The sequence below is a fragment of the Castor canadensis genome, chromosome X, assembly GCF_047511655.1.
Source record: "Castor canadensis chromosome X, mCasCan1.hap1v2, whole genome shotgun sequence".
NCBI classification, from domain to species: domain Eukaryota; kingdom Metazoa; phylum Chordata; class Mammalia; order Rodentia; family Castoridae; genus Castor; species Castor canadensis.
This window is the reverse complement of record NC_133405.1, coordinates 438373-453289: the sequence shown is the minus strand read 5'-3', so window position 1 is coordinate 453289 and position 14917 is coordinate 438373. Positions and strand designations below refer to the sequence as shown.

At 38.0% G+C, this 14917-nt stretch overlaps 1 protein-coding gene across 1 annotated transcript; it reads right to left on the bottom strand.

The window, feature by feature from the left end:
- Positions 1–4206: 4206 nt before the first annotated feature.
- Rab39b (RAB39B, member RAS oncogene family) lies at positions 4207–13526 on the bottom strand. Its single transcript, XM_020185616.2, has 2 exons — positions 13083–13526; positions 4207–10424 (listed from the first exon to the last, which is right to left on the bottom strand). Exons 1-2 carry the CDS (start codon positions 13295–13297, stop codon positions 9998–10000), a joined length of 642 nt encoding a protein of 213 aa, XP_020041205.1. The 5' UTR covers positions 13298–13526; the 3' UTR covers positions 4207–9997.
- Positions 13527–14917: the final 1391 nt, after the last annotated feature.

The following is a 14917-nucleotide window of genomic DNA, read 5'->3' as shown; positions in this document are numbered from 1 at the left end:
TTAAGGTTTTAGGAACACATGCATTACACTGTAGAATACAGCAGAGCAACATGTACTGTACTCCCCCCACGCCCATTTCTATGGATGAATTGTCCCTGCAGTCCTTCAGAGAAAATTTCTTGGAAGGGTTATCTGTACTCACTATTCATTCTTTTCCTTTGCATTTTCTTCTAACCAAACTTGTAATGTTGTTTTCTGGTCAGAGTCTCCAGACCTGTATATTGTGAGGACCAATGATCAGTCTTCACCGTCATCTTATTGTGTCTATCAGCAGCATTTGACACAGTTAATTGTTTTCTCCTTTTAACACCAACTCATTGGGTTCCTCTGTCTCTTTGACCTCTAAATTCTGCTGTTTCCTAAGGCTTATTCTTTTACCTGTTTTCCATATATTTGAGGAGCTCTAGTCTAATTTCTTCTTTTTTCTTTCTTCTCCTCCTCCTCCTCCTCCTCCTCCTCCACCTCCTTCTCCTTCTCCTCTCCCCCTCCTTTCTTCTTCTTCTTCTTCTCCTTCTCCTTCTCCTCCTCCTCCTCGTCCTCCTCCTCCTCCTCCTCCTCCTCCTCCTTCTCCTTCTCCTCCTCCTCCTCCTCCTCCTCCACCTCCTCCTCCTCCTTCTGCTCCTCCTCCCTCCTCCCCTCTCCCCTCCTCCTGCCTCTCCCCACCTCAAATCCCACTCCTGTTCTTGCATGTTATATTCAGCCCGCTAGCAAATTCTTGCTCTTAACTTCATTGCATCCAAATTTTGACTGCCTTTAACCACCTTTCCAGCTACTATCCTAGTCCAAGTCAACAACATGTCACCTGGATCACTGCAACAGCCTCCTGATTTGGCACCTTGCTTCCACACTTGTCCCTCTTCAGTCCATTCTCTACAAGAAACCACTTAGAGCAAAATCAGAGTCCCCACAATGGGTTGTAAATGTCTACCCAATCTGGACCTCCCACTCCTGCTCTGTTACATAAGCCAGTCCCCACTCTGTCTTTTTATTTACCCCTGCCATTTTTCTTGCTCAGTCTGCTCTAGCACACTGATCTCTGCTGTTCATGGAACATATCTCCTACCACAGGACTTTACTTCCTGTTCTGTCTTCCATGAAGGTACTTCCCCAGGAAAACATAGATATCTACACAGGTCACTGCTCAACTCTTTCATGTCCCCATTCAAATGTAATTTCATATATAAGTTTCACATAGCTACATAGCTAGCAGATATAAATTTGCAATTACTACTCCCCTCTACATACAAATGGTTTATTTTTATCTTAGTATTTAGCTCTATGGTAATTGTATGCCATGGTGAGCTAGGGACAGCCCTGGTTTATTTCTTTTGTAGAGGAGAGGATAGGAATTTTTGTTTTATTCTTCACTTATCTCTAGTACTTGACACATAGAGTATTCAAATATTGCAGGTTTGAATGAAACATTGTTTTAAAATCTCATAAAATATGCTCAAATGCTTAAAAAAAGAAGTCTGAGTCTGAAGTCCTTAAGAAGAGTTTGTGAGGACAAATGCTCTTGAAATTGTTGTTGGTGTTATAAAACACTTATGAAATAGCTGTTGGAAGCTAGTAGAGATTGAAAGTATAGAAATTCAATAATTGGCCTGAAACATGCTATTTTTTGATTCTATATTTCATTGTGTCCCAAGGAAAAGGTGAGATTTCTTTAAATTGAAAATTCTTTCCGTGTTGATTTATCAGTGCTTGCTTAAAATAAAATTTATTTTCAGGTTTTAACTCAATTTTCTCTCCCAATTAAGGAAAAATTCTACCTTATGTTTTTGTAAGAAAGTCAGATGTGGACTGAGGCATGCTTCAAGTGGTGAGGCCCTGAGATCAATCCCCAGTTCCACAAAAGTAAATAATGATATAAATAAATAAATGAAAATAAGATGCACAAAGATATAATAAATGTGATATCTATGCTAATAGAAAAAATATGGATTTATAGTCCATACACAGCCTCCTCGATACAGAGACCACTTAATATTACTCAAGTAAGGTGGATAAAATTTCTAATGTGGTATTTGAATTAGGTATTAATAGGTTGGATAGCAGTTTCAGACAGCAGAAAATAAAGTATACCTGTCTCTTCTGTGGTTGTCCTATTAATATCCATCACGTATAGTGATTGGATTGTTTATGTTACTGAGTTTTGAGAATTATCAGATATTGCCTGTATTTTCTCCAGGTAAGTGGTTTAACTTCTCATTTTCTTAACAGCCATTTGGAAAAAAACGTTTAAAATTCTGATGAATTTATATTTATTAGTTTTAAAAACTGTCTTGTGTTTTTGTCCTACCTAAATTTCTATTTGGGGATGGGAATGCAGCTCAGTGTCAAGGCATGTGAGAGGCCCTGGGTTTGATTCCCAGCACTGAAATAAACAAACAAAATTATATATAAATTTCTGTTTTTTCCCTAGACGTTTTGGTTTTAGCTCTTAATTTTTGTGTATCATATGAGGTAAGAGTTGAGTTTTGTTTATTTGCATATGCATGTCCAATTCTTTCGGCACCATTTAAAAATTATTATCCTTTCCATGCTGGGTAGGTTAGTGCACATCTGTAATCCAGGCTACTTGGAAGGCAGGGATCTGGAGGACTGTAGTCTGAGGCTGGCCCTGGGCAAAAAATGCACAACCATATCCAAAAAATAACTAAAGCAAAAAGACTAGAGATTGTGGTGCAAGTGATAGAGTGCTTGCCTACCAAGTATGAGGCCTTGAGTTCAAACCCCAGTACAAACAAAAAACTCTCTTATCCTGGTATAGTGGTTCATGCCTGTAGTCCCACCTACTTGAGGAAAACTGATTCTTTTCCCATTAAATTACCTTAATACCTTTGCCAAAAAGAGACTAAAATTTCTCTTGCAGGTAGGATGGAAGAAATACTATGTTATCCCACTGTATGTAGGCAGAATGCATACAGAAGAAAGGATAGACCACTAGCCAGTTCTCAGACTGGCCACCAGATAGTGCAGGAACATAGGAAATGAATGGTTTAGCAAATGCTTTGAAAGCTGAACACTGGAACCATAACCACAGAGGGCAGGTTAGACTTTGTAAACTGAACTTACCCACAATGATTGCCTGATAAAACAGCATTATCAACATTCTTCGTAGGATTTAAACAAGACCCATAATCCCATTAAATGAAAATATTATATAGAACTGTATAGAGTAATAAAAAGTACTTCACATCTGAAGAACCAGGGAAATATTCATTTACACAAAACGTCAAAGTATGATTTTGTGTATAACACAGAAATTAATAAATAAGAACTCAAAAGAGTAAAATTGATAAAATCGAGCTGTTTCTTTGAAAATACCAATAAATAGGCAAACTTGTAACAACTCTGAATATTAAAAAGAAAAAAACACAAATGAACAACATGACAGATAAAAGTTTCTATCCACTGATATAGAGATTTTTAAATTATACAAAGTACAACCATATGCCAATTCATTTGAAAATCTACATGAAATGGGTAATTTTCAAGGAAAATATAAATTACCAAAATTTACTCACAAGGATGTATGCGTTAATTTAGATTGAGTACATGATGCCCTCTGGTAGTCACTCCCAATCCCAATGGCCATATGCCCACTGAAAGTCAAGGGTGGCTCTGCTCCACGTTGATTTTACTCCAGAATCCAGGTTAACAGAGAAGCTTCCAGCTGGGACATTGTCAGTCACATGGCCAAGGCTATATCATGGGAGAGAAATATAATCCTACTCCAGAGAAGGGCAGTGACATATATAAATAGTAAAATAGTCTATGTTATGGTTAAAAACTTAATCTAGCAATGAAAATGAAATAAATTGAAAAGAATGTCAAAGACCTGTACCCTTTACCACAAAAGAAAGAAAGAAGGAAGAGAAGAGGAAGGAAAAAAAGATAATATTTGGACCTTAAAGCTTTTGGGAGTGTTTTTCTCACTGAACAGTAGTCCTTTAAAATGCTCTGAAAATAGAGTTTTTTTGTCATATAAGTTGAGGAGATGTATAAAATTGGAGAGCTCCAATATATAATAATGTATTCCTACAGAACACTATTTTTCTTTGTTTAATCCATAATTTTCCAAGTTTATTTGTAGATGCCTTCTACCCCCAGATTCTTCTTAACCCCCATGGAATATATTACTGGAAATACTGTTGTGAACCAACCTATCTCAAACATGAATAAAAATGCAAAGAGCCTTAGTAAAATATTAGTAAACAAAATCAAGCAGTATTTTTAAAATATACCACAAACAAGTAGAGTTTATTCTAAGAATGTAAAGAAATATCATTAAACATAGGCAGATTTACTAACATAATTATGCTAGTAGGTTAATAGAAGAAAACAATTTAAGGTTGAAATGCTAAAAGCAGGAAAAAGACAAAGGTGCCCACCATCATTGCTATTATTCACCACTTCATTTCAAGTTCTAGTCAGTGTAAATAAATAAGAAAAAAGTATACATATTAGAAAAAGAAAACATCTTTTTTGTAGATTATGATGTCTGATAGAAAACAGAAGAGAGCAATTGAAAACTATTTGAAGTAATAAGTCAGTTTAGGTGTCTGGTCATGAGACATAAATATAAACAAATCCACAGGTTTTCTACACACTAGGAATGGCCAATTAGAACAACTAAAACCAATGTAACAAGAAAAAGAACGCATTCCGATAATAATACAAGTTATAAAATATATAAGAATAAATAGGAAATGGTTATACTTATTAAGAAAACTATAGGCTGGGCATAGTGGTACATGCCATAATCCTAGCTACTCAGGGGGTGGAGATTGAGAGGGTAATGCTTTTGAGTCCAGGCTGGGTAAAAGCAAGCCCTCATCTCAACAAATATACTGGGCACGGTGGGTACATGTCTGTAATCCCAGCTATGTATGGGTTGTAAATAGGAGAATTGTGGTCCAGGCCAGCTGTGGCAAAACCATGATAGCCTATCTGAAAAATAAAGCAAAAAGAGCTGGAGACATGGCTCAAATGGTAGAGTTCCTGCCTAGCAAGTGTGGGGCCCTGAGTTCAAAATTCCAGTAGCCCCCTCCCCTAAAAAATGAAAGATTCATTTGAATTTTGTTCAAAATGTGACAAGAAACTATGGGTGGATTTTAAGTGGGGGAGGGGGTGTATGACTTTATCTGAAGTGCTGGAAAAGATCACTCTCTTGAGAATGTATCATGGGTGTGGAAATTAGCAGAAGTAGGGAGACGGGTTAGTAAGATATTAAAGTAGTTCAGGTTAGAGTTGATAGTGACTTGGACAAAGATTTTAACAAAGAAGATTGAGAAAAAATGGTGGACAGACATATTTTGAAGACTGAGTTAATTAACAGCTCCTGATGAATTTGATATGAGGAGTAAGAGGAAGAAATTAAGGATAACTTCTAAGTTTCTGTTTAAGCATGGCTATGGATGATGGAAGAGAAGAGTGGGATGGTTGAGCACATTTTTATAGTTGATTTTAGTTTGGATATTTTGAATTTGAAGAATTTGTGCTTGTGTGTTGTAGGCAAGTTGGCTGTGTTGGTATAATGCTCTGAAGAGGGAACTGAAGTCTTTCACAATACAAGACTGACTATGTCATGGGAGTAGATAAGATTGTCTACAGGGGGAAAGATGATGGAGAACAAAAATGAGTTCTGTCTACAGAACAGAGAACACTGAATTCCCGAGAGGCTTGGTGAAGGCAGAAATGATTCCACCAACAAATTGTAGTTCTGAACCCACTGTTGCATTGTGAAAATACCCTCCACTCCTTCCTGTGAAACTAATCTCCAGGATTTCCATGATCTCCTTCTAAGGTTACTTTCTGTTTTTTTTGTTTGTTTGTTTGTTTGTATGCCCTATACTTTGTTGTTCTCCAGGGAAAACTACAGAGTAAGCATCTAGGTTAATCTGTGGGCAATGACTTTAGGAATGACATCTTCCTTAGGATGTGGAACCTGCTGACCCCAGAACTTGATGGACATGAGGAAGGAATTCCAGAAAAGAATTATATAGACAGAGGGAAGAGCAAGGAGCAAGTAAAAATGCCCAGAGGTAGGAATGTACTTGATGTGTTTGAAGATCAGAAAAGAAAACTGTAGCTGAAGTAAAATGAATGCAGGGTCAGCAGTAAGAAACAAGGTAATAGAGGTGATGAAATGGAGATGGAATTCATTTTAAGGGTTCTTCTAAAGACCATTGGAAGGACTTTGTGTTTTAAGCTGAATAAAATGGATAGCCATTAGAGAATTATGAATAGGTAATTGCTTATAACTAATGCTTTATTAAGCTCCCTTGGGCTGCTGTGTGGAGGACAGATTGTGGTAGAGAAGGTGGAGTACAGGGAGACCAGCCATCATGATAACTCAGGTAACAAGTGATAATGCCCAACACTGGGTGTGTTAGCTGTGAAAATGTTGAAAACATATCAGGTTCTGGGTATACTTTTTAAGATGAAGCCAGCATAATTTTCAAATAGACCAGATATAGACTATGAAAGGGAGTCAAGGATGAGGACTCCAAGGTTTTTGGCAGGAATACATGGAAGGGCAAAGTTGCTATTTACCAAGGAGAGGAAGGCTATGGGAGGAAAAGCCTGGGGAAGAGTCTAATTTAGGACATGTTAAATTTTTGGCAATAATAAACATTCATAATGAACATGGCAGATAGGCATTTGGCTGTAAAAGTCTAGAGTCTATGTGAAAGAGATAAGCTGGAGATATAAATTCAGGACTTAACTGGCTACAACCGTGGAACCGACTGAGATCCCAAGGGAATTAATATAAATGAAGAAAAGATGATCAAACCCTAGGGAAAATTTTAAGAAGAGAGTGATAAACTATATCAAATGCTATTACATTGCTGATTTTTCTTTTGTTTTTTCCTTCCCTCTGTCCCTTAATTTACTCATGACTATAAAAGAGATAAACCTGTGCAGAACTTAACCTACCTATACCCAGGATCAGAATCAAACATATTTCCCTTTTACATTCTATCTCAAATGTGTACTACCAACTCTGGGATATGTGCTAAACAGTTACGCTCTACTCTGGGCCCCACACTCAAAAGGATCCTGACCATGATAAGTCAGAGATTTGAAAACGCTGGGGCACTTTAGCCTGGGAAAAAGAACACTTTCCAGGCAAGAGAATAGTTATAATCAACTGCCTGGTGACAGAATTAAGGTCCTTGATTAAAAATTGCAATGATGAAAATATAGCCTTGACAGAACCAACCTTTTACATGGCAGCATGGACTGAAAAGGAAGTAGTGATCTTTCAGTAACTTTTGACATGAGAATCATAACTTTCAGAAATTGCATTCTCTTTCTGGCTTTGAGATACTAATGAATACTGTTGTTCAAAGTGTCATATCTTATTGATGTCCTTGGTAGCGGGTTGCTACACTGAAGTGACAGATTCTGGAAATAGCTACAACACACATGGAATCTCACAGTCACATAATCAACCATTTTACTAAATACAAGCATATTTTCGTTCACATACAGCTAAATAAAGAATTTTTCACATTTCATTACAGTGCACAGCAAAGTGAGGAAGAGTATACAGTACATTTTGTTCTGGAATATAAGACAATCTAATCCAACATGCAGTTGTGATCTTTGTTACAAGTTAATCTTTTCTCTACCTATGTAGTAAAATAGCTTCTAAGCTTTATCCTTAGTATTATATTAACACCTGATTTTTCACACTTATTTTCTAAAACCCACTTAATTGCAGTGACAACAGCACTGAATTCTACTAAAATGATTTTTAAAGTTTCTAGAACTTATTTAAGCAATTAAGGTCATACATCTGTGTTGCATCTATGCTGAGTATTTTTATACCTGCTTTAAAAATGCCAGGAGTGGAAAAGTATATAATGTATTTTAATCAAGAAAACCGCAGAGAAATTTTGTTTTTAACCTTTTCCTGAACTGATAAGAATCTAATCAACTCTCATTTATCCACTGGATAGTCTTACTTCAGAATCTTCTAGACAGAATTAAGTACAGTAGTTGAAATTTTGTGTTGACTCAATTAACCATCTTTTATTTGCCTTCTACAAATAAGAAGTTGGCAATGTAACCCAAGCCGGGTTGTTTGAAATGAATATAGAGAAAATGATTAGTTCACTTGTTGTTGGTGCTGTGAATTGGTCCAAGGTGGTTTGTTCATCCAAGTTCGGACACAGGTGGCAGAATGGTCTTCCATGATTTTCATTATTTGGCATCTTTATTCTGGCTGAAGTAAATTCCCAAACTTTTGGATGCAGTCACATTCATACTGAAGTTCAGCATGTTATTATAAAGCAATTTGCCATTTTAGGCTTTCCTACCAATAGATATGAGAAAACTGACTCTAATCAGAATATTTTCTTATTGTGAAAAGTATGGCTTTTGCCTAGCTGAACTGGCTATAATCCAAAAATTAGTTTAAAGCATCACCTCTCTTCAAGAAGATAATGGAACCTCTGAGCCAGCCATTCCAATTTGCTTATACAGTTAGCTGTTTTTTCACCTGAGAATTAAAAGCTGACTCTCAAGGGTAGACAGGAACCCAGTGTAGATACAATGGCAGACAAGTAGCCAAGGTCATTGTGGGGTGAGTACATTTTCCACATCCCACTCTCCATTGCTATATTTGGTTCCTTTCAATAAAATGTTCATTGTGTTTCAGTGACATGAACACTTAGAGCCCACACAGTTCTAATGTGTTTTTAGTTGTACAATAATTAATCACTTGTTTAAAGCCTTTTTGTCAATAATACCTGAATGGGCTTTACCTTTGATTCATTCCCAGGTTCTTCAGAATTCCTTCAGAATTATAGCTGGTTCATAATTAATAAGGAAAACATCCTAGCATGTAGAGAACATTTATTTACAGGCATGTGTCTTCCAGTGTTAACAAATTAATAATCATCAGTTACTCATCTGACAGCACGATGATCCAGTAAAAGGAAATAGGAATCAGGAATCCTTGACCTTGGCCAAGTGAGTGTCCTGGCTTTTAGTTTACTATTCTGTAAAACAGAGATAAAAACCTCACAGGCCTATTATGATGATCAAATAGGTAGAGTAAGTAACGAATGTGTTCGTAAGGGTTGCAGTGCCTCCTGTTGAGCAGTACTCAGTACAGGATTAATGAGCAAGGGATTGTCTCAGAGACAATTCCTATGTTGTGACTGTCAGGTGCCTGAAGAAGCAGGCGTGACGTTTACTTCCAGGTTGCAGTCCCCATGCAGTGAAACCCCAGGTATGTTAAGAGGGAAATAGGCCATAGCATTTGAGTTACAGTGTTTCTCTCCTCTATTTACATGGTGATTTGCACGGGACAATTTCTTTCACACAGCTGGTAACTCTTCATAAGGGTGTACACTCTCTTGAATGTGATAACAACAGTGTGTGAACGGCCTCCCTGTTCACAACTCACATCATTTTTTATTAGAGTGCCAGACCTTGAAAGGGCCTTAGCAAATAACTAATCCATGCCCCTCACAGGTGAGCTGTTAGAAGCTAACTGGTACTTTTTAACCAAACATTTGGCTTAAATATGGTGATCTATACTCTTTTTTCAGTTATGTTCCCAATATGATACTTTTCCCCTTTATGTATTTCTTAGTGTTCATTACCTATAAGCAAGCTGAAATAAGGAGGAACAGTTGTTCTGTCTTTAGGTAGGTTTTCCTGGAACCTAGCTTCCCAAACCCCAGGCCTTTAACATGTGCTCCACAAAGGGCACATGGAGCTGCCACTGCCGAGCCTGGGCTACAAAACAGTGTCTGGCCCAGCCCATATCAGCAATTTAGTACCTCAGTCACAGCACCCAGGCTCCCCCATCCACCTGCATACCAGCCTATCAATCAGTCCCCACCCCCACTCCAGGAAGGATGCTCACTTGATATCCAAACGTTGAGTTCTCTTCAGTCACATAAGGATTCTATTTATTTTGGTAACTTTTAAGTTCAAGAGGGAGAGCATGTTTTGAAAATAAAAGGGCTGACTAGCACAAACACCTCCTCTCTGATTTGACAACCTCTTCTGAAGAGTGAACCACATTTGGTACAAATCCACTCTTCACCCCCTCCCAACCCTCCTGGATTGTAATCTCCCCTCTTTTAACCAGCTCATATATGTCTCTTGTCAGGTCTGTGAAGGCTTTTTCCACATTAATGGCATCTCGGGCTGACGTCTCAATGTACTTCATGCCGTAAGCAGCAGCCAGTTTCTCGGCCTCGTGGCGAGTCACTTGCCTCTGTGTATCCAGGTCACACTTGTGACCTACCAGAACAAATACAATTTGGTAGGGCTGAACGTGTACTTTGGTCTCTTCTAACCATTCATGGACATTCTGGAAGGACCTGCGGTTGGTAATGTCAAATAAGAGAAGACCACCTACTGAGTTCCTGTAGTAGGCACGAGTGATGGATCTAAAACACAAGAAAGAAGTAAAAATAAAGGTTGTGCCCAAACTCCTGCACACCAATGAAGTCAGAGTATTCTAGGCTTCCTGGTTGCTGACATAGTCCTTTATTAAAAACTGAACTTTTTTTAAAGTGAATATACATGCCATTCCATAATAATAATAATGTTAGTTTTTAATTGGGTAAATTTTGAGATAATTACAAATGAATAAAAGTGAATTTGCTAGTCAACAGAAACTATACCTATACTCTATTTTTCTATTTATCATTATTATGGTTCTTTGTTTCCATTTTTGCTATTATTATCTAACAGGAGTCCTCAATCTTTTCTGTGAAGAGAAACAGTTTTGGTTTTTATTCACTAGGCCATGTGGGAATGGGAAAAGGTGGGTGGGTGGTAAAGTGTTCAGGGGCAAGGTACCTTTCAGCTCTACTTGCTGACAAATTTCAGAGAAGTGGACTCAGGAGACACTAGCTTAGAAAACCTGCCTTAAATAAGCAAAGCTTTCCCTTAAAATTATTGATTTAAATCATAATTAGAATATTTCTAAAGCTTATTATGTATTTTCTATACTTCTCAAACAGAAGAAACCTCACACATTTTAACTTCTTGATTTGATGGACTTCATTATACATACATATTATGATACTTTGCTTACAGTATATGAGCTAATTAGGGGATGCAGAATGATTTGCCTCTATAATCATTACTTTAGAAAATTGATTTTTTTTATCAATGTCTATTTTGAGGATTTATGTCTTCTTGGATGAGTAAGGTAAACAATGAAGGTCTCAATAGCTTCAATGGCTCAATGTTAATAGAACAAACATTCTCCAGGGAATTATAGCCCAAGATAGATGATGGTAAGGGCAGACCTTACAAATGAATTCAAGTCTCCAGAAGCAGGCAGATCAGCCCCAGGGAATGAAAACATTTCTAATTCCCTTATGTTTGAAGATTCATGGAGAATGGTAGAAAATTAGACAGGAACAAACAGAAGTTCTGACTTGTGAAAAGCTTGATTCAAGAAATCAATAAGCAAGCTGTAGATACCTGACAAAACTCTAAAATATTTTACTAGTGGTTTGTATTTAGTAAAGAAAGTGTCAGCCCTTCTAAGCACAACATAAAGCTACATAAAACTAAAAACCTTCCTTAAATAAAAAGAAGATCTTAAAATGAAAAAAAGATAAACGACAAACTGGGAAAATATAACATACATGACAGAAAATGGTTACCATTTCTTTTTGAGATAGGGTCTTACTATGTAACCCAGGTTGCCCTCAAACTTGAGATCCTACTGAGTGCTGGCATTACAGGTGTTTATCACCATGATCAGTGATGGTGTTAACATTTTTAATCTGTAAAGAAGTCTTACAAATCAAAATTGCCTAATAAATAATGAGCAATAAATATGAACAGGCTGTTCATTACAGAAATTCCAACAAACATACACAAGATACCTTTCTTCACTTAGGAGAGATGTAATCATGAGTTCAAAGTGAACCATATAAAGGATTTGCCAAAGCTTTGTAGAAGTGAGGAGTTAGAGACAACTTAAGTTTGTAACTATCTCTTCTTCCTACCCTTCTTCAATTACCTCATCAGTAACTTATATGCTCAATTAATGTTCAATAGATAAATGAATAAATGATCATAAACATGGGATATTGAGTCCTTTTGGTCTGGTTCCTGCTGCTGTACCTGACTTTAGTTCAAATTGTTCTGTGCAAAGTTTTGTGTTCTCTCTTACTTTTTTCTTGCTGTTTCCTATTCCTGGGCATTTCCTGTCTTTTCTTGAGCCTCATCTCCAGTTTATTCTCCCTCTTCTGTATTCATATATATAATTACAAGTAATATATGCTACAAAGGAAAAGCAAAGGGTTGTCAGAGAAAAATAAACATATCATTGATTACTAATTATCTGCCAAGTGTTATAAGAGGGAGTAGCATACAAATACAAAGAAGACACTTTTGTGTAATTGCTATTTATCTAATCCACCCTCTCCCCCAGATGGTAGCATAGAAGTTCTGAGAGGGAAAGAGGCTCTGTCTGTTTTGATTGCATGGCATTCCCTTGTGTGAATCTCCTCACAATCTCCCCAGAAACAAGTTCACTGTCTGATACATAGTGGATGATCACTGAATGTGTGCTGGTTACAAGGAAGAATGAATCACTTCATCAGTATATATTTCCTTTGTGTTAGGACATATGTTAGTACACACACACACACACACACACACACACACACAGCTACAGAAATAAGACATCTTATATACATCTACCTACCTACCTACCTATAGCTGTCAGTTGTTATGTTACAGTGACCTGGAAACATTCTTGAAAGTATGTAACATATGGTCTGAGATTGATGAATTATATACAGATCAATTCCAGGTAGTTTATTAGCCATTAAGGGGCGGGTTGATGGAGTTGTGGTGCAAGCAATAAGTGTCAATTAGTGGCCTTCCCTAGCCAGGCGCTTCTTTCCCTGCATGGAACTGGCTAGCCCAACGTGGGCTTGAGCAGATGCCCCAGACCCTTGGTTGTCAAACCGGTACCGCGATTAGAATCAGTAAGTCCTCTTTCCCCAGGGGCCTGCAGGTGCAGTGCAAGCCCCAAAGACCCTCCCACTGCTTGCGGGCCCAGCCTGCGCTCCCACCTGAACCTTTCTTGACCCGCGGTATCCCAGATCTGGAGCTTGATGCGTTTTCCTGGCTCGATCTCCACCAAGCGGGAGAAAAAATCTACCCCCACGGTGGGATCCGAAGCCTGAACAAAGCGGCCCTCGGTGAAGCGGCGGATCAGGCAGGACTTGCCCACCGTGGAATCCCCGATGACAATGAGCCGGAACTGGTACAGCCAGATGGCTTCCATGGCCGCAGCTTGTCAGGTCTCCTTGGCCCAGGCCTGGGGCGGCGGGAGGGGGCGCCCCACCAAGGCCTTGGAGAGAGCGGCTCAGCCCCAATCTAGCTCGGCCGAGAGGGCATCACTGGCCTGGGGGCGCGCAGCGAGGTAGGCCCAGGCTCTGGGAGAGAGAAGGGATGGATGCAGCGCTCTCAAAGGTGATGAAATGGCAGCAGCATCAGCACCACGCACTCTGACTCATCACTGAAAACGGGTTACTGTAATGCTCCGCATACAAGCGACACTTAGCCGCCGCACTGTCTGTAAGAGCAGCGCACACAAAACCTAAGCGAGAATATCGAATTCCCTTCCTTGCTAATTACCTCACCTTCCTTGCGCTTGTAACTTAAAAATTTCCCTGTTGCTCAGATTGCAAATGTAATTCCTTTTCACTGAAACTAGACAAACAATACAAAACTGCGCGTGTAAGGTCCATAATTACATATTTCTCTGCAAGTGTTTTCATACTAACAAACATGCATATATTATTTGTATATATCCCTATGCATTTATTGTTCATTTTTACAAAAATTGGATCAAATGAAATCTCACTCTGAAACTTGCTTTTTGCGATTGATAAAGCATGAGAGACAGCTCTCTATTTCCATAGTTTATTTCCATGAGCTGGAATCTTAAAAGAAGGGCAAAGAACTCAAACAGTATGAGTATCTTAAACTTAATGAACACGGACGGGTATTATACTTTCCAAAAAATACGTAGCCAAAATTCCAGCCTGAAATGGATGAAAAGACCATTTCTCTGAATTATTTCAAGCATATGTTTTATCCTTTCCAATCTGATGTAGTTAAATAAAAAGTTATGTCCTGACTTAACTGAGGTAAACCCTGTATCTTGTACATTTCCTCTTCTGAGAATTAGCGCTTCCTATCCTTTGTACTTTTTCTGTGTAATACTTTATCTCTGCCTCATTTAAAAATACCTTTATTGACATAAATCTAAATACCATACAATTTATCCATTTAAAGTGAATACCTCAATGGTTTTTAGTATAGTCACATATACATGCAACCATCACCAGTTTATTTTAGAACACTTTTGTAACCTCTAAAAGAAACCACACCTTTTAGTCATCATTCCTCTATCCTGCTTCCTTCCAGCCTCTGCAACCACTAATCTACTTTCTGTCTCTATAGATTTCTCTAGTTGGGATATTTCATATGCGTGGATGGACCTTCAAAATATGCTAATTGAAAGCAGTCAGAAAAATCCACATATTGTATAATTCAATTAGCATAGTATTTCTAAGGTCCATCTACCTTGTAGCATGTGCCAATAATTTTATTTGCAGCGTACAAAAATAATAGGAAAAAAATTGCATTACTTTTTTTGAACAGACTTTTTTCTTGTCACTACTCCCTACACAACACACTATAACAAACTGCCAAGCATTCACATTATATAAGGTACTATAAACAATGTAGAGGTGACTTTACCTATATAGGTGAATGTGCAGGCCACATGCAAATATATAAGGGACCTGAGAATCATTGATTTTGGTATCTGAAGGGGATTCTGGAACCAATCCCTCAAGGATACAGAGGGACAAACTGTACTATATTACTTTCCCTG